Source organism: Chiloscyllium plagiosum, unplaced genomic scaffold (assembly GCF_004010195.1).
Source record: "Chiloscyllium plagiosum isolate BGI_BamShark_2017 unplaced genomic scaffold, ASM401019v2 scaf_143, whole genome shotgun sequence".
Taxonomy (NCBI): Eukaryota; Metazoa; Chordata; class Chondrichthyes; order Orectolobiformes; family Hemiscylliidae; genus Chiloscyllium; species Chiloscyllium plagiosum.
In genome coordinates, this window is record NW_025213386.1 from 12,272 (window position 1) to 32,697 (window position 20,426).

The window sequence follows — 20,426 nt, forward strand, 5'->3', positions numbered from 1 at the left end:
GTGAGTGTGGTTTTTTTTCATTGTGCAGCGATGCAATTCCGTGAGTTGGTTTCATTGAAATTGAGCAGCACGGGATCGCGCCTTCTGTTTCCATGCTGTTAATTACTCAATAGTTTAATAGTTTCCTTAGTTAACCGTGATCAAAACCACTTCTGCACCTTTCAAAACAAATCTGCTAATAATTCCTTCTGGATGTCAGACGCTGTCCTTTTGAAAGTTAAAGATAACTTAATCAGATGCCCCAGTAATCAATACCACTGCCTGATGGTGTGACAGTAGGTTCTTTTGTGATGTCGCAGGTACCTGTCAAGCAGGAAAAGTTTATTTGTATTAATACTTTCTGCCTGAAGGTGATCTGTGACACACCTCTTGTTTTATCTTAAAGCGAAAGCGGATTGGATATTCAGTTAATTTTGTGCGAGTTTGTGTGAAATTGAAACTAACCCAGGGGAATCTTAAAAATTTAAGATCAAAAACTGCGGTAAACATTCAGCAGGCCTGACAACATCTATGGAGTGAGGAACGGTTAATTTTTCAAGTCGGTGACCTTTCATCAGAATTGGCTTTTCGGCTTGATCTGTTGGCAATTAGTTGAAACTGGGTTTGCACGTTCTGACCTTTCCCTGTCGGAAAGTTTAGTAACAGACAGAGCAGAATGAAGTTCTGCATATACTATGCAAACCTTAATGGAGCGACACAAACTTTTTTTCAGTTACTTAATTGCTGAAGCTAATGCAGTTGTGTTGTTGCTTGGCCTTTTGGTACAGAAACATCAGTGGCCCAAAAGGGACACAATGCAATCTTCCTTAGAATGGTGATTAACTTCCAGGAAGAGCTTGGATTCAGCCAAATTCTTATTGGACAAGGCAGTTAAGGCCCAACAGTTTGAACAAGTATTACAAATGTACTAACATTGGCCTGTCTTTATTTGGCTGTGGGGAGGGGGTATAGGTGACGCTGTTCAAAAAATGGTCTAACTTTCTGGACTTGCTAACAACTGCTCGTGCTCAAAAAACATAGGTTTAAATAAATTGTTAGAATGGTTAGACGGGAGAGGAAGCAAATCTTTTCACCCAGAGGATGATAGGATCTGGAACTCCCTGCCTAAAATGGGTAATAATAAAAATAATCTGTTTTTATCTGGTGCTTTTCATTACCGAGAATGTGTCCAAGCACTTTATAACCAATGAAGTACTTTTTGAAGTGTGTTAACGCTTGGAATATAGGAAGCATACCAGTTAATGTGTGCACAACAAATTCCCACAATCTGATAATGACCAGATAATCTGTTTTTATTGTTGATTTGAGGGATAAATATTGGCCAGGGCACTGGGGATAAGTCCCTGCTCTTCTTTTGAAATAGCGCCATGGGATTATATTATGCCCACTGGAGAGGGATAACGGGGCCCTGGTTTAATGTCATATCCAAATTATGGCATCTCTGACAGTATAACAGCGCAGTACAAGACAAAGTGTTAGCCTTGACTTTTCTACTCTAAACTGGAGTTGAACTTGTACGCTGACTCTCGGAACTCAGTGAAAATGTTATCAGCTCAGCTGTGGTGATTCCAATAAGTTTGTTTGCTCCATCTGTTATGTTTAACCGACATGTCTTGGTGCTAAATGTTTTTAATATTGTCATGGCAGACATGATCAGCAATGTCATATAGCGAGTCACACTTTTTATTTTTATATGTTAATGTCCCATTACCATTTCAGTGTATATGGAAACTAAAATAAACTTTTTATCATTCTTTAAAAAAACGAATCTGATCATGGCTTCGTAAATTAGGCTGGATCAATATTTTCTGTTGAGGTGGTGGTGGGCTTTTTCAAAATCATTGTTAGATTATTGAATAAGAATTTTGTAAGCATTTGAAGCCTGTTTATAAAAGGCAAATTGTAAGGAAATAACTTCAGTCTTCAACTTTCTTCAAGGAAGATCAGGACATTGAATTCTTACCCCAAGGTTGTTCTTTGGTAATTAGTTGTGGATCCTTGGGAATGTGCTGTGATGCTTTTTATTTCGTGGGTAGGACTACTCGGCTGGAATTTGGATCAAACTCTGTGTCGCTGGCTATAACCTATTCCACATGCTAGTTATCTTGTCAATGAGCTATCACCGCTACCCCCACTTCCCATCAAAGGACATAATTCCATAATATTTGTGTTATTGTGGCACTTGTTTACTGTAAATATGCCTTGCATAACTGTTGCTAAGTCAAAAGTGCAATTATAATTATATCCAAATACTTTTAACTATTTGTTTAACATTGTGGAATGTTCAAAGCCCAAATGTTACATCAGGCGTTTCAATGTAATTTTTTGATTAGTTAATTGTTTCATTTGGTATGCTTGCCTTTATTGGTCAGTACTTGAGTGTAGGAGTTGGGTGTACAGAACATTGGGTAAGCCACTTTTGAAATACTGCATTGAATTCCTCTGCTATAGGAAAGATGTTGTGAAATTTGAAGAGATTCAGAAAAGATTTACAAGGATGTTGCCAGGATTGGAGGGTTTCAGCAATAGGCAAAGGCTAAATAGGCTGGGGCTATTTTTCCTGGAGCGTTGGAAGCTGATGGCGGACCTCTGCAGAGGTTGATGAAATAATGAGGAGCATGGATACGGTGAATAGCCAGTCTTTTCCTGAGGCTAAGGGAGTCCAAAACTGGAGGCTGTAGGTTTGAGGTGAGACGGGAAAGATTTAAAAGGGAACTAAGAGGCAACCTTTTCGTCCAATGAGTGGTACGTTATGGAATGAGCTGCCAGAGGAAATGGTTGAGGCCAGTATAATAACTTTTTAAAAAGGCATCTGGATGGGTATATGAATAGAATGGTTTAGAGGGCCATATGGGCCGAGTGCTGGCAAATGGGACAGTTTTGGATATCTAGTCGGCATGGATGAGTTGGACCGAGCTGTACATCTCTAAGACTCTATGACTGGACATGAATGGCACAGAAAGAGTAGATGGTGGACTTGTACAAATAATTCAGCAATACAATCATAAGATGATAATCTGGTGGCTCTGCCTCTGCAGAATGCAGGATCCCTTTGAAACAATGTCTGTTGCCTCGTGAGAAGTTGGCAGAAATTCCAAAGTAGCAACAGAATTTATTTTACTGGGGATACTGTTTGCAGATGAGATGTGGAATCATTAATGCACTCCCCAAGCACTGGTCTATTTGGATTATTTCAGTTGCTAAGTACAGCTTGGTGAGCAGAAAATAGTCCAAGTTATGACTGTTAAGCAATAGGTGTACCTAGCTGTTTGTCTGTTGTAAATGATATGATGGAAATAATCTGCAATGTTGAAGAGGTGGATTGACAGCATTGGGAACAAAAGCAGGTCTAGATGCTGCTACTTGAAAAAGTTCACTAAGATGATTACAGGGTTACATTATAACAATATTTTAATTTACTTTAATCATTTTTATCTGAATCAATTTGTTGGAACAGAGATAACAATCTCTTTATTACTAATTACAGTTTCAACAGTGTATTGCCACCCTGTGGTGATTACAACCAACTGTTAGATTTGTATAGTATATACACCAGTGTCATGGTCTTGATACCTTCACTAAGTTAGCTGGTTTGTAATTGCATTGCTTCAGATCTTGAGCATGACTGTAGACCATGCTAGTGCATCAAAACGTAAGTAAACTTCAGTGAAACATTTCTTCCTGTAATTAGGTGATAAAGTTGGCTTGATTTGACTGGTAGAATCCTGGGTTCTTAGTCAGAGGAAATTGATTTCCAATCTCCTATCAGGACTTGCTACAGAATTTACAGGAAAGGCCTTTTTCATTGTCTGATGAGCCATTAAGCCTTAAGCCAAGACCCCAGATTGCCTTTTTTTTTCTCTTGGTTTATGCATTTAAGACAGGAATACATATCTAGGCCATCTTCTGAGCTTGACTAATAGCATCAAATAAAGAATTAGCCAATCAGAGTATTATATTTTGGATCATTTTGTGCTGATCATTACTGCTGTATTCACCCATGTACAATGGTGACTAGTTGTAAATTAATTTTGTGTTATTGTGAAGCATTGAATTTTCCAATATTATTCAGAAAGTAAGGCAGTCCCAGGTTCTTTCCTGATTATTAACTGTCATCTTAAATATCTGTTGTCTGCTTCCAATAATAAATGAGGATTTATAGATGCATCTGTCACTAAGGTTAAAATCCTCATACATGCCTTTGTCAGTATAATGGAGTTTTTGTGTAATCAGTCCCTTAAGTTAATTAGTTTTTGTTTGTGGAAAAGAAGTTAGTTTTCTTCCTGTGTTTGCTTTTTTTTTAGTGTCACTACATTTACAGAAGAGGTTGATTAGCGTATGGCTGGTTTGCAGTATTAGTTCAATTCCTGCACCAGCTGAGGTTACTAGGAGATTGTTCTTCTCTCAACCTCCTCTCCTTGGTGACCTTCCGGTTAAACCACCACTAGTTGTCTCTCTTTTGTGAGAGAGCGGCCCTGTGGTCCAGTAAGAGTATGGTGACTTTAACTTTACATTAATAGGTGTGGATTTATCAATCACAAAGGGACCGCGCACACTCTGACTTTCCAAAATGTGGCTTCCTAAGATTTAACTACCACAGACCATGAATTCCCTCTTTTTATGTGACTATAAATTTAGTGTCACCTCTGGCATCCTCCAACAGAGATCAGTCAATTAAGTTGAAGATTTCTCACAGACTGTAAAGTAGGGATTTGTTTTTTCATGGAATGCGGATATCCTCCCTAATTGTGCAGAGGACAATTAAGAGTCAACTACATTACAGTGGGTCTGAAAGCACGTTTAGGCCAGACCCAGGTCTATTGGTGCAGCTCGGTGGCTCAGTGGCACTGCTGCTTCACAGTGCCAGGGATCTGGGTTCGATTCCACTCTTGGGCAACTGTCTGTGTGGAGCTTCTACATTCTCCTCGTGCCTGTGTGGGTTTCCTCCGGGTGCTCTGGTTTCCTCCCTAGTACAAAGATGTGCAGGTTAGGTGATTTTGCCATGCTAAATTACCCATCATTTGCTTCCATGCTGCAGGGATTCCATGATTCAGGTAAGGACAACTGTTCCCTTCCCTAAGAACGTTTAGTGAACAAAATGGGCCTTTACAACCATCTACAATAGTTTAATCCAGCAATAATACCACTAGGGCATCACCTTGTTCTTCGAATTTGCAGTATAATCACTACCCAGAAAAAAGGCAAATCCAGATTGAGGTTTACATACTGACTTAAAAATAAACTGAAAAATCATAAATTTAAAATATGTAAAAATCATACAATTTTCAACTTAATCTTCAGAGGAATAAAACCCCATACTTGCAAAATAAGCTTTTCAGGGCAAGAAAGGTTGTTTGAAGAGTTATGAATGGCCATATTGTTTAAAAGCTCAATTGCATCTGTAAGTCATTTCTCTTCATTTATACAAAAAAAAATCAAATTTGAACTTAACACAGAATCAGTGAATTAGTATTGATTACATCTGTGAAGACAGCAATAGCGTAACATGGGGGACAGGGTATATCTAACAGTGAGTTCCAGCTTTGTATGTTTTAAGCATGCAAAAGCATGGTAGAAATTGCTATTGGTTGAACATAGTAATGGTGGCGAGCGCTGACAGCTTTGACATTTACAAACGCAAATTCCAGACCTGTAGAAAGGAATTTGTTTCTTTGCTATATATCAAAAATAGTGGCTCAGAAAATGTTACCAAAATTTACAATTAGATATATTCTAATCTTGTTGTTTTGGTATAATCAACAAGAAATTCATATTGTCATATTACCACTCATCATAAGATGTGAAAGATAAAATTAGTAAATTCATATTCTTTGACTGTATTACCTCTTATACTGAAATGTTATTTTAAAAATAAGACTTACCAGTATTTTTTAAGATATTATTAATGTGTATTGTTTCATATATAATGTCTAGATTGAAATTTGTTTCATGGTCAACCTTCAATTGCTATCATACTTCCATAATTCTCTTCACAACTTTCTATGCGAATAATAAAATGGTTTTATCTCGACGTAAAACTGTTAAAATTAAGCAGGTCAGGTGCATTACAAGAAACTGCTGTTGGTGCTGCTTATAAAATGATTAACATCTCTGAAAAAAATGACTTTGAATTTGGCACCCAAATTTTTAGCTCTGTATGAAAGCACATTTTGGAAAGGTTCCCACATTTTCTATCAGATTACAGTTTCAGAATATAGTAACAATGTAAAATATTAATTTGCAGTGGATAGTGTCCAAAATTCAGTCAGCACTATTGAACGGGAAGGTGTAACTGGTGGTAAAACTGTGGGGTAGTTTTAGTTCTCTATCACCAGCCAGGAACATTTTGTGATGTGGACATGTGCCAGAATTGCTAAGTAAATGTTTTGAATTATTACTGCTCTTTTTTTTTAAGCACCTTATGCATTAAGACTAAAATGGTGATATTCTTTTCAGGAGAAATGTTGATAGAGCCCTTGGCATGCTGCTTGATGTTATTTGAACTGTGCCACGCAATCTTAACCATCCATCTGAGCTGCTCAAATGGACCTTTTTCTGAGTCTGATATTTTCCAGCAATGCAGCATTCTTAGTATTGAAATTGTGTAAAGCATAAACCTAATTCCAGGGTGGGAGCTTGACCCCATTTAACATTTGATTCAGATGAGAGTTTCAGCTACCAAGTGGGTCAAGCTAATAACTTTTGCCATTTACGTATAAGAGTTGGGACGTTATGTTGAGATTATACAGGACATTGGTGAAGCCTCTTCTGGGGGACTGTGTCCAGTTCCGGTCACCCTATTATAGGAAGGATATTGTTAATTTGAAGAAGGTTCAGAAAAGATTTACTAGGATGTTAACAGGAATGGAGGATTTGAGTTATAAAGATAGGCTGGGACTTTTTTTTCATTTGGAATGTAGAAGGTTAGGGGGTGACCTTATTGAGGTTTATAAAATCATGAGGGATATAGATAAGGTGAATGGCAGATGTATTTTCCCTGTGGTGGGTGATTTCAATATTAGGGAGCATATTTTTACAGTGAGACAAGAAAAATTTATAAAATGGAAAGGAGGGACAAACCATGCACAGAATGGTTCATGTGTGAAATGAACTTCCAAAAGAAGTGGTGCATGCAGGTACAGTTGTATCATTTAAAAGAAATTTGGATAAGTACATGAATAAGAAATGATTGGAGAGGTGTGGGCCAATCACAGGCAGGTGGGATTAGTTTTGTTTGGAATAATGGCCAACATGGACTGGTTGGACCGAAGCCATGACTGTATTCAATGGCAGCAGCTTCCACTGTAATCTGGGGAATGGATTTTTCAGACTAATAACATTTTAAGTTGGAAAAGTAAGTTCTCATCTCTATCTTTTGTATTTAAACTGAATCTTCTCATGCTAGACTCCCCCACAAAGAGAAGGTGTCTTCTCAGTATTCACCCCTTCATTCCCCTCAGTTTCTTGTATGCACTTGTCATTCTTCCAAACTGCAATGTGAATAGACCTAACTTGCTCAACCTTTGCTTGTAAGACAACCCTACATCTCGAGAACCTGTGAAGATAGCTTTCTTTGAATTACTTCGAATGAAAATATCTTGAAATGAAATGAGATTATTCAATTTAATTCAATTCAATCAATACAAAGCAGATAGGTATGAAATATTTGATGTAACATTTATGATTACATTCCTGATGTTAAGTTCTAATTTGATAATTAGTCAAGGACTAATTCATTGGCCAAACTGTCTGACTAACTCTTTGTAAAAGTGGATCGTGATTCTTCCAGCTTCTAAGGAGTGACTTTCTTTTTTGTTTGGATGATAGATCAAAATTTAAAAGCTTGTGTAATGTTTTTTTGGAAGTGAAGGAGCTCAGCTCAGGGCAGAGGTGGGCAATGTTTCAATGGTATAAAAAGAGTAGTGTTAATATTAGATAGGACATGATTTGTTTAACAAGCAGTCCAGGGTCAAATAGAATGTCAAGAATGCAAATAACCAGGGTTCAACCTAAAGATTGTGACTGTCCTAAAAGAATCAGTGGCAAAGCAGAAGAGCTTGTTACTGGAACCAAAACTAATATTGACCTTCCAGATAATTAGCTTTAGAAAGTCCTAACTCATTCAGGAGTTGATATCAGATAGACATAGGTGTTGGCTAAGGAGTCAAAAGCAGAGGTAGAGCTTGGTGTAGATGTTAAAATGGATTTGGATCTATTGTCATGGTGCACCACGTCCATTAGGAATAAAGAACTATTAATATGCTGACTTAATTTGAATTTCGGTAAATTCAGCTGTGAAATTTGTTCTCAGATTGTACAACAAAAGTTTTTTTTGTCAAATGAGGTTAAACAGTGTCACATGAAGTTAGTGTCAATATCTAAATTAGCTATTGTTAAGCAGAAGACTGAGATTAATCAATAAATGTGTTTTTAATTATGTGATTATAACTAAGCTAAATTAATCATGAAATGTTAGTTTCCCTACTAATTCTGCACATTTAAGGAGTATAATGTAATTCTTAGGCCAATTGGCCCTGATTAAAGTGAATGTTCTTCCTCGCCTGTTGGTACCCCATGAGAATGATTCCATTGTTGCTACCCAGATGAGTGTTACGGAGGCTCAATGGTTAGCTAGGATCCTTTATTTGGTGTAGCAGACACCCCCTAATTAAATTTTACTAAGTTGTAGCTCCCTCAGGGTGAGGTAGGGTGGACCTTCTGGACTTAAAGAGATATCAAGTAAGTGCTCTGTTAGCAGGTGTGGGTGACTGGGTACAGGAGGATTCCGAATCGATTTAGCTTGACATTGAAACCTCTCAGTCGAGATGTCCCCTAGTTAATCTATTATTCATGGATAAGATGGAATCCATGATTGGGCTCTTATACTGCTCAATCATTTTTTTTAAAAAAATTCGGTGAAAGCTTTGGAGGATAATGAGGTTAGACGAGGGCAATTGGCTTAAGACCTCACTGTTTACCCTGTTGGTGGGAGCCCAAGGATTTAAACCTCGCACCATGGATTCCAGCTTTAAGCCAAGGGAGAATAAGGAGGGAATCTCTTGTTAGGGAGATGTATTCAAGGGGACATCTAAATGTCCAGCTAAATAAGAAATATGGATTGTCTAATAGGGACCTGTTCTGGTACTTTTCAGATAAGGGATTGTATACGGAGGAAGACCACACTGTTTGCTCACCCTTGCAAGTCAGACGTGGAGAAGAGTGCTCCGGTGCATGGGCGCTCTTTCAGTTCGTACTTTGTATCTTTTACAGAAAGGACGTGCCTTAGGAGATACAACATAAAACATTACAATGCAGTACAGGTCCTTCGGCCATCGATGTTGCGCCAATCTGAAACCTATCTAACCTACACTATTCCATGTATGTCCATATGCTTGTCCAATGACTACTTAAATGTACTTAATGTTGGCAAATCTATTACCATTGCAGGCAAAGCATTCCATACCCTTACTACACTCTCTGACTAAAGATGTGGAGAGACTCTGTAGGACTTGGAATCGGGAACTAGGAAAGGATATTTCATTGGAAACATGGGAAGATACATGGGAAAATGTAAAGAAAATCTCAATATGTTAACAAAGCACAGGCCACGCTCTTGAAAATTTTACACTAGGCTCACATGGCGCCAGAGAAGCTAGCTAAGTTCAGAGGGGAGCATCTCCAGGGTGTCCCAAATGTAAAATTAGCGTAGGCAATCTCGCATACTGCTATTGGTCATGTTGCAAGATCTGGAGATCCTAGAGTGCCATAATAAACAAGCTGAAGGAAATCCTGGGAATTGAAGTCAAAGTTAACCCAGTATTTCTTCTTCTGAGGTTGCCAAATTTTTCCTCTTTGGGGAAACACGGGAACAGATTGGGTAAGAATGCTACACAAAGTGCGAGGAAGAACATTTTAATGAATTGGATGTTGGCAAAACCCCAGGTCTTATGCGGTGGCGCAGGCTGGTGATAGAGCATCTCTCCCAAGACTACCTCTCAAATATGGTGCACCACAAAACCGAACAGTTTTATAAGACATGGCCCTTTCTAAATTATATTGACGCAGATTTATCGGCATAGGGCTGTGATATAACCATGGGAATCAGATTGGGTGCCTGTCGGGTCCTGGAGGGGGGGGGAACAGGAACAATGACTGGTGCCCCTAGGGCTGGGAGCTTTAGTGTAGGTATGGTGAGTGAAATAAAATACAGTAATGTGATTTAAGCTAATTTGGAATTCGGCTTTATTTAATTTTTATTTAATCTGATTGTAGTTTAATTTAAGTTAAGTAGATAGTTTGTCCTGGTAGAATAGTAGGTAGTTTATCATTAATAGTATTGTGATATGACCTCGTTGTACCATCTTTATCTTATAGTTGTTTTGTGAAAGATTTGAAAAAATGTTTAATAAAAATATTTATATTTTTTAAAAAAGTGTCATCAAATCTCAGTGGTTGTGGAAAGGTTGAGGAGGTTGATTGTATGATTGTTAGAAACACATGGAGTACCACTTGTAACTGGCTGATGTCTTTTCTGCTGAATTGGGTGTCACCTTCCAGGGGTGGACACAATGCTGGTGGGGAATGATGCTTTTGAAAATTTAAGAAGAAATAGATGGGGAAATGGGCTATTGGTTGCATAGGACAAGTGGGTTTGAAGAGAGTGGCTTTGACAGTGATTTTGAAATAGTGCATGAGGAAAGGGAAATTTTTGTGTAGATTGGATTATGTGGAGGTCAGGAAGGCAGTTGAGAGGAAGGGTGATGAAAAAATGAAATGAATCACTAGGTTGAAAAGAAAGAGAGGTGAGCAAGAAATTGCCAATAGATAGAGATACTGGTTTGGTTGGGTCGGATGCTGGAAGAGGATGAGGTGCTCAGAAAAGGATGTGCACACCACAGTTAATGTTGGAAGTAATGTCAGATGATGGTTAAAGTGATTGATTATTCTGGATTGAAACTGAATAGTGGCATTGTACTGTAAGCCTGAAAAAAAAGTAGTGGATAATTTGGCTAATTAAAATAAATCAAAATGACGAATGATCTGTTTAAGTTGGATCTGGCACTTGACTGGGAATCTGAGATATCATATGGGTTCAGGTCAGTACTGGGGCCTTTGCTGTTCGTGACGTACATTTAAGTCCAAATCATTAAATGTACATGGTATGATCAAAGCATTCACAGATGACATGAAAATTAATAGTGCTAAATAGTGACGATAGCTGTAAATGGAATGAGGAGAACTACAGCTGGTCAGGTGGGCAATTGAAATTCAGCCTGAAATATCATGAGGTAATGCCATAGAGATTATACTATGAATGATAAGACCCTAGAAAGTACTGAAGATCAACAGGATCTTGATATGCATATCCAAAGATCCTTGAAGGTAACAGGGCAGATAGGAAAGGTGGTTAAGAAAGCATACAAGGTATTCATCTTAATTAGCTGAGATATAGAATACAAAAGCAAAGAGGTTATGCTATAACTATATAAAATTCTGGTTAGGCCACAACTGAAATACTTAATGCAGTTCTGGTAACCACATTTTACAGGATGGATGTGATTTTCCCTTTTAGAGGATGCAGAGGAGATTTACCAGGATGCTGCCTGAGTAGGGGGTCTAAGCTGTGAGGAAAGATAGGCTGGAGTTATTTTCCTGAGAGCAGCAAAGGTTGAGAAGGGATACTGATGGAGGCTTATAAGATTGAGGGAATTGATAGGCAACATCAATTAGGAAGGCACTTTTTCAAGTAATAGAGGCGTCAATATCTAGTAGGCATAAATTTAAGATAAGAAATAGGAGGAGATTTGAAATGTTCTTACTTGAAGGGTGATGGAAGTGTGGAACCCGTTACCTGAAAGGGTGGTTGAGTCAGAACTCTCATACTGTTTATATATTTAGTTATGTTGCCAAAGCTTTGCAGGGCTATATGCTGAGAATTGGAAACAGGATTTGTGTAATCCAATCTTTGTTGACAGGCATAAAGATGATGGACTGAATGGCCTCCTGCTGTGCTATAAACATCTGATTCTATAAGGAGATGAGTTATCAGCTCAGTGTGCTGAAGCTAGTCCTTCTATAATGTCCAATGAAGTGATGATCAGGTCTGTACAAAGAAGTGAGCTTAGGGAAGGAGGCAGTGATTGAATTGTCTTGAACAAAGTATCACAGGCAAGGTCAAGGTCAAGATCCAGGTAAACCAGATTGACAATGGCAGAAATGTCTGACAAATGGACTGCAGGAATGGGGCTGTTGGAATTGTTTGGGAGATGGAGCAAGAGGCCTTCCTCCTTGGGCAGTGGTGAAAACAGAAGGATGTAGTGGATCTGTAGAGTCCAGAAACAATGAACGATGGCCAGGTTTGCAGGGGGTTAAGAACAAGGATGAGGATGTTTAGAGGAAACACCAAGATGAAGATTAAAGTGTAGGAGGTGCTAAGAAAAGTTGAGTTCAATTGAATGTGTCACTTTCTTTTTTAAAGAGAAAAGCCTTGATTTGATACCAGAATTGTGCAAAGGTATTTGCAAAGGATTACTGATACTTCCCATATCTGAAATGAGACACATTTGGGGTAAAGTTGAATCTTTCATTTTTGGGTCAGTTTTTCCTATTTGGGTGTAAATGTTCTGGGTGGAGCACAGAGAAAAATTCCTTGAGAAAGGATGGTACCTTTTTTTTAAACTCCATTTTTGCTAACAATAAATGGAGGCATAATCCGTGATCTGTGGAATAAATGCACCTCCTTCTCACAGCTTACCTCTTAGCACTCTGCTGAGTCCTTTAGTGTATACTTAAATGAAAAGTAAATAGTCCACCCAAGAAAGGAACTGGTGGAAGCTAGTACAATTACATTTTTAAAAGGCATCTGGATGGGTATATGAATAGGAAGGGTTGAGAGGGATATGGGGTAAGTGCTGGCAAATGAGACTAGATTAATATAGGATATCTGGTCGGCATGGATGAGTTGGACTGAAGGGTCTGTTTCCATGCTGTACATCTTTATGACTCTAAACTGCTTCTTGCACACACATTACACAAAAGAGCTGACAATTTCTGTAATTGAGACTCACCTTGGCTACTATAAATTTCGAGGAATTTCTAGATAGGCTCCTGTTGCTCAGCCTGTAGATGTCTCCATAGACAACATCTGTCTCTGTGTCTCTGTGTCTCTGTGTCTCTGTGTCTCTGTGTCTCATTTGTCTCATTTGTCTCATTTGTCTCTGTGTCTCATTTGTCTGTCTCTGTCTCATGGTTAAATTTAGTTCATATAAGAGATGCTTATGATCTATCTGGATGGGATCCCTTCTAAAATAAACAGTCTTCTGTCATGACCAACCAAGTACATGTAGCAACTAAAGCTAGAAATTCAGTTGTAATCTTTAACAACTAAAAACTAGCAGGTTACTTGGTAGAGGTTGAAGTTTTTTAAAATGTTCTAGATGAAATCCTTGAAATTGAGTTTGGCTTTTTTCAGAAGAGAGTACATCACAATCAAGATTGCTCAGGTATCTTTATGCTTGCAATAAGACCTGCTTCACTTTAAGCTTCTGTCAAATAAGCATTCAGACAATAAAAGGTATCAGGTTTATCACAGCCATGTTAATTTCTGAGAAGGAATCGCAATATTCACCAACTTGAGTCAGAGGATATGCTATTTCCTGACAATATAGACCTTATCACGAAAATCTGATGGAAAAATGTTTGGGCAAGTACATAGATGAGTCAGAACGATTTTGAATTATATAAAGTCTATGTCTGAAATTAACATTTAAGATAATGCATTGAATATATGAAATTATAGGTATTGATCAAGTTTGGCATCTCAAGAAGTTGGTTTAATTTGCACTTGTTTTTCCAACTAGAATATGTTGCAACAGTCAGCAATGGAATGCTGCAATGCTTAAATAGCCCTTAACTAGTGAGTACTGGGAAATTGGAACTGTATCCTTTATTGTGAAATTGTGCTTGATTAAGTAGACCCTTCCCACTGGGTTCTGCACAACAGTCGCATATTCCAGACTATTGGTTGTCTGTCGTGTAGTGAGGCAATTGAATAACTTCAAAGCAAAGCAAGCAGAGTAAGCTGTAAATAATTTACTGTTTTATTTTCCCAATTGATAATTTCACTGACTTTTTAATTGTTCATTAATGACTTGTAGGATTTGTTTATCCTTGAAGTTTCCTTTAGGAACTTGAGAGGCAATGGTAAAGAAAAGTTTAAATCGAGATCATAATCTGTGTTGTAGTAATAACCAACAAATTGCTGTAAGTTCTAGCTTTAGGGTTATATACTTTTATAACTGAAGTATTTATCATCTTTTAAAATAGTTATATACACATTGTCCTTGAACACTCTTGTGTACACATTTTCTGTAAAAATAGAGCAGCAGCTGATTTTCTTTGGTTTGTGAAGGGATTAGCATTTTGTGTACTAAAATCAACACTTCGTTCCATGAAGTTGACCTATAGTGTGTACTTCTAAGACTTGTCTACTAGCTGAAAACCATAAGTACTTTATAATTAAATTTACTGGAGTTACTTGTATAGAATGAATAATATTTTTACTATATGAGTTATACAGTCTTCTTTAATGTTGAGTCACAGTGTCATACAACAAAGAAACAGGCCCTTTGGTCCAATTTGTCTTTGTTGACCATGTTGCCAAACTAAACTAGTCTCAAATGCCTGTATTTGGTCCATATCCCTCTAAATCTTTTCTATTCCTGTATCTGTCCAAAAGTCATTTAAATGTTGTAAGTATACTAGCCTCTACCACTTCCTTTGGTAGCTCATTCCACACATGCACCCTTCTGTGTGAAAATATTGCTGCTCAGGTCCTTTTTTTAAAAAAAAAAATCTTTCACCTCGCTTAAACATGTACTCTCTCTAGGTTTGTAGTCCCCTACCCTTGGAAAAAGACCTTGGTAATCACGTTATCTATGCCCCTCATGGTTTTTTAAACCTCTGTATAGTCACCCCTCAGCCTCTGCTCCAGGGGAAAAAAGTCCCAGCCTATCCAAACCCTCCTTGTAACTCAAACTCCCCAGTCCCAGCAGCTTCGAAGGTTTTTCTGAACCCTTTTTAGTTTAACAATGTTCTTTCTACAGCAGGGCGACTGGAATTGTACTCAGTATTCCAAAAGTGACCTCACCAATGTATTGTACAGCCGCAACATGATGGCCTAATTCTGAAACTCGATGCTCTGACCAATAAATGCAAGCATGTCTACCGCTGCCTTCACCAACTTGACGACATGCGACACTGCTTTCAGGGGACTATGAACCTGCACCCATAGATCCCTCTGTTTGACAGTACACCCCAACTCCCTACCATTAACTATGTAAATCTTGCCTCATTTATCTAAATTAAACTGCATCAAATACCCATTGGCCCATCTGATCAAGATCTCTATGTACTCTTAGATTCGTTGATTACTGAATCTCATTAGACTATGATGAAATAGTATTAAACATTTTAAAGCATTTTTAGAAAATGAAACATCATGCACACAGGCCCCAGTGGATTGGAAAATGGCTAATATAACATGCTTATTCAGATAGGAAGGTAATCAAAATGTAGGAAATTAAAGACCAGTTAGTTTAACATTTGTTGGGAAAGTGTTAGAATCAATTATTGAGGACACAATATAGGGACATTTGGAAAATCAAACTCTATCCATCAGTGTCAGTACGGTTTTATGAGGGGCAAATCCTGTTTGTCTAATTTGCTAGAGTTCTTCAAAGATGTAACAAGCAAGTTGGATAATGGGGATGCGGTAGATGTAATTTATCTGGACTTGCAGAAGGCATTTGATAAGGTGCTGCACAAAAGGTTAATCACAAGGTGGGATCATATGGGATTAGGGGGAGTTTTAGCCTGGATAGATGACTGGCTGATGGACTGAAGATAGAGAGTCATGATAAGTTTTTTTTTCTCTCTGGATGGCAAGATATAACTAGTGGGGTGCCACAGGCTTCAGTCCTTGGATCCCAGCTATTTATAATCTGCATTAACAATGCGAATACAGGGAAAGAAGGTTCGATAGCCAGATTTGTGCCAACACAAAAATAGGCAGGCAGTTGAAATGAGAACCTTACAAATGGATATAGCTAGGTTAGGAGAGTGAGCCAAATGTGGCAGATGGAGTTGAACACTGAGACCTGCAAGGTCATGCATTTGGGTCAAAAAATGGAAGGCGACCTATTATCTCAATGGGGTGGTCTGATGCAGCGGAATCTAGGTATACTCATTCATGAGTCACCAGAAATAAGCATGCAGGTACAGCAGATAATAAAGAAAGCGAATGGAATGTTGGCTTTTCTAGCTGAAGGGATAGAATATAAAGATAAGGATCCATTATTGCAACTATACAAGGTATTGCTGCGACTGCACCTGGAGTATTGTGCACAGTCTTGGTCCGCTTATTTGAGTAAAGATGTAATGCATTGGAGGCAGTTCAGAGGCGGTTTATGAAATTGATCCCAGCGATGAGGGGTTTGTCGTATGAAGAAAGATTGAACCATTCAGGGCAGTACTGTCTGGAATTTAGAAGAATGAGGGGAAATCAAATTGAGGTACTCAAGATGATAAAAGGTTTGGATAAAATAGAATTGGAGCGGATGTTTCCTCTTGTGGGGCATTCTAGGATGAGAGGATAAGACTATGGGTTAGCAAATTTAAAACTGAGTTGAGGAGAAACTACTGCTCTCTCAGGGCTGTGAATCTGTGGAATTTGCTATCCCAAAGTGTGATGGATGCTGGGAAAATGAGTAAATTTTAAGGAGGAGTTAGACAGATTTTTAATTGGTAATGTGTTGAAGAGTTGTGGAGAGAAGGCAGAAAAATGGGAATGAGGAACATATCAGCCATGATCGAACAACAGTACTGACTTGATGGGCCAAATGGTCTAATTCTGTATTTTATGAACTTATACACATTATTTGTAAACTTAATGTGTCCACAAAAATATTATAAAAATGTGTAAATCGTTATTTTATCTTAAACTTCTGAAGGGCATATTGAAAATCAGTGCGTGTTCTTGCCAAATGATTTTTTTTTTTGTTTCAATTTTTTAATATCCTTTTGCTTCTTGGTTGCAGACATAGTCTGGTTAGTTGATAAATTTAATATTAGCGTGTTTTGAGAAGATTTGTAGCTCAGGTTGAGGTTCTGGATGTAAGTTTGCTCGCTGAACTGGAAGGTTCATTTTTCAGATGTTTTGTCACCATACTAGGTAACATCAGTGAGCCTCCGGTGAAGCACTGACGTTATGATCCACTTTTTATTTGTGTTTAGGTTTCCTTGGGTTGGTGATGTCATTTCCTGTGGTGTTGTCATTTCCCTTTTTTTTTTCCCAGAGGGTGGTAAATGAGGTCCAAGTCAATGTGTTTGTTGATAGAGTTCTGGTTGGAATGCCATGCTTCTATCAACAAACACATCGACTTGGACCCCATTTACCACCCTCTGAGAAAAAAGGATGGGAAATGATGTCACCAACCCAAGGAAATCTAAACACATAAAAGAAAGCAGATAATAACATCAATGTTCACCGGAGGCTCACTGATGTTACCTAGTATGGTGACAAAAAGTCTGAAAATGTACTTTCCAGTTCAGTGAGCAAACTTAGATCCATAAGTTAAATATTTCTTAAGGAAGGAAGACAACTGCATGATTATGGTTCATAATAGTTAGTATATTGCTTATACTATTTGGATCAAACTTGATAATGTAATCCCTTGCTACATACATGTGTTGAGATTTGCTACTTCAGTGAGCATAAGCAAGACTAACTAATTCGTTCTATTTGTTTAGACAAATTGCAGAATGACTTCCTTGGAAGCTAATAATGCTGACAGCACGTTGGTTCTCAGTACACCACCCTCTGTCAATGCGAAAAACAGGAAATATTCTCCCGTTATATTGGAAGAGCAAGAAAGGAAAGCATTAGATGTGAAGAAGATTGCAGTGAAAAAGCTGAAGAAGTGCTGTTCTTGCACCCCAACAAAGGCAAAAGACTTTTTTGTTGATCTCTTTCCTGTTATACGATGGTTTCCAAAGTACAAATGGAAAGAATGGATTTTGGGTGATATTATGTCTGGACTGATTGTGGGCATCCTACTTGTCCCTCAGTCAATAGCCTATTCATTGCTTGCAGGGCAGGAACCAATATATGGGCTTTACACATCATTCTTTGCCTGCATCATCTACTTTCTGATGGGAACATCAAGGCATATTTCAGTTGGTATCTTTGGTGTGCTTTGCTTAATGATTGGCCAGGTTGTGGATCGAGAAGTTCAGTACTTTGGGTTTGACCTCAATGATGTTAATAAAACTGCCCAATCAGAAATGTTTAACCAGTCCACGGATTTTTGTGACAGAAGTTGTTTTGCCATTCGCGTTGGCTCTACTTTGACATTTATGGCTGGTGTCTATCAGGTAAGTTGAATACTTATCTAAATCTAAATTGATGCTTACTGTATGCACAATATAATGATTATTTGATAGATTTGAAACTTATTCCTTGAGAGTTGGAACTAAAACTACATCAATTCTGCTAATTATCTTACAGTTAAATCTCCTCATTAGAATATGGTTGAATAGAAAATTGGGGATAGAGAAGGCATGGGACTTTTAGTGAAAACTTGAAGTTTCAACTTATTTGGGTTTCATTTGTGAACATTAGGCACAGTGTGTTTGAGAGCCTTCACTTAAGGCAGCATGAGGGTAGGTGAAAATAAGTTCTCGGCAAAACTTAACAAAACACCAACAATCTTTTCTCAAGCTGTACCAGGAAATCTGGTCATAATTTTAACACAGCCCCTGAGCAAGTGCATTTGCAAGAAGTTAAAATATGGGTATCAGTGAGGTTCAAAAGTATGCAAGGTTGTATAATTTGGAGATGTCTGTTTTGGTATCACAAAGAAATTTAGATCAGGCAGAATTTGTTTGGATAACCATAAAAGATCGGCTAATATTTTGATGCATGATTATACTTGCTTGCATGATCTGCACTGAAAATATTGTAATCATAAGCCATATAATTGATTATGCTCACAAATCCCTGGGTACAATAATGGTGGAAATTTTAAGACTGTTTATATCAGTAAAGTTATTAAACTCAAAGCACCATTGGAATGGTTCCTCTTCCCCCTTGCTTACAGTGGCCCACAAAAGAGTTTTCATTAGTTTTAGAACACTACCATGCTCAAATCTATCATCATTGCCCATTGCCACATCTTCTAGACAAGCACAGAATAGGGTATGAAGCAATCATCTCAACAATCATTCAAATTATAGAATCTTCATTGAGACATGCAAAGTCTAAGCCAAGTGCTATAAAGCATGGATTTGGAGTTAAATTTAATTCAAGTACAGAAAAGTATGCCAGGATTGGGAAAGAGAAGATCAAGATAATGATATAAGAAACACACAGCTTTGGAGAAAAAAATGGGCTTAATGGAGTAAATGGTTGCCTTCTAAATTGCTGTGTGACTTCAAGATTTTACATCTCCATCTTCAATTTCTGGAAGAATGGAATTTAGTCCTGTAAATTAAATTTTTATGGCCAGAGAGATTATTTACTGCAGAATCTGTTCTCATTGCCTTCTAAAAGTGTACTTACTTCTAAATTTCCCAGCCATCTTTAGTGAGGAAGTATTCTAATTTTCGTGAGTTTACATTATATCAATTTGGCAGTGAAATCATTCTGTGAGGATTGTTGCCCCTTACACTGTACAGCAGTATTTCTGAAGGCACCTTCCAGATTTCCAATCTCGGCAGCACTTGTGTGGACACTGCAAGTTGTTGGCAGGTTTACGTTATTATAGTGGCAAGGGCTGTTCACATCCCCTTTATCAGGTCGTTCTATTTATTTACCTTTTTCTGTTATCCATTTCAATTCAAACAAAAGGTCAAATTGGATTTTAAGCTGAATTTTTATGCAATTTAGATTTCTTACCCCTTTTATAAAAGAATAAATCAATCCAACATCGAGTATAGGAGATGGGAGGTCATGTTGCAGCTTACAGGACATTAGTAAAGCTATTTTTGGAATATCGTGTGCAATTCTGTCTCCCTCCTACAGGAAGGATTTTGTGAAACTTGAAAGGGTTCAGAAAAGACATACAAGGATGTTGCCAGGGTTGGAGGGTTTGAGCTGAAGGGAGAGGCTGAATAGGCTGTTTTTCCTTGGGGTTTCAGAGGCTGAGGGGTGACCTTTCAAGGTTTATAAAACCATGAGGGGCCTGGATACGGTCAATAGACAAGGCCTCTTCCCTGGGGTGGGGGACTCTAGAACTAGACAGCCTAGGTTTAGAGAGAGAGGGGAAAGATTTTAAAAGGGACCTAAGGGGCAACTTTTTCATGCAAAGAGTAGTGCATGTATGGATTGAGCAGCCAGAGGAAGTGGTGGAAGCTGGTACAATTACAAC

General features: G+C 38.1%; 1 protein-coding gene across 1 annotated transcript; it reads left to right on the forward strand.

The window, feature by feature from the left end:
- The first annotated feature begins 66 nt into the window (after window positions 1–66).
- On the forward strand, window positions 67–20,018 carry LOC122547624 (sulfate transporter-like). Its single transcript, XM_043686226.1, has 2 exons — window positions 67–299; window positions 17,809–20,018. Exons 1-2 carry the CDS (start codon window positions 291–293, stop codon window positions 18,439–18,441), a joined length of 642 nt encoding a protein of 213 aa, XP_043542161.1. The 5' UTR covers window positions 67–290; the 3' UTR covers window positions 18,442–20,018.
- Window positions 20,019–20,426: the final 408 nt, after the last annotated feature.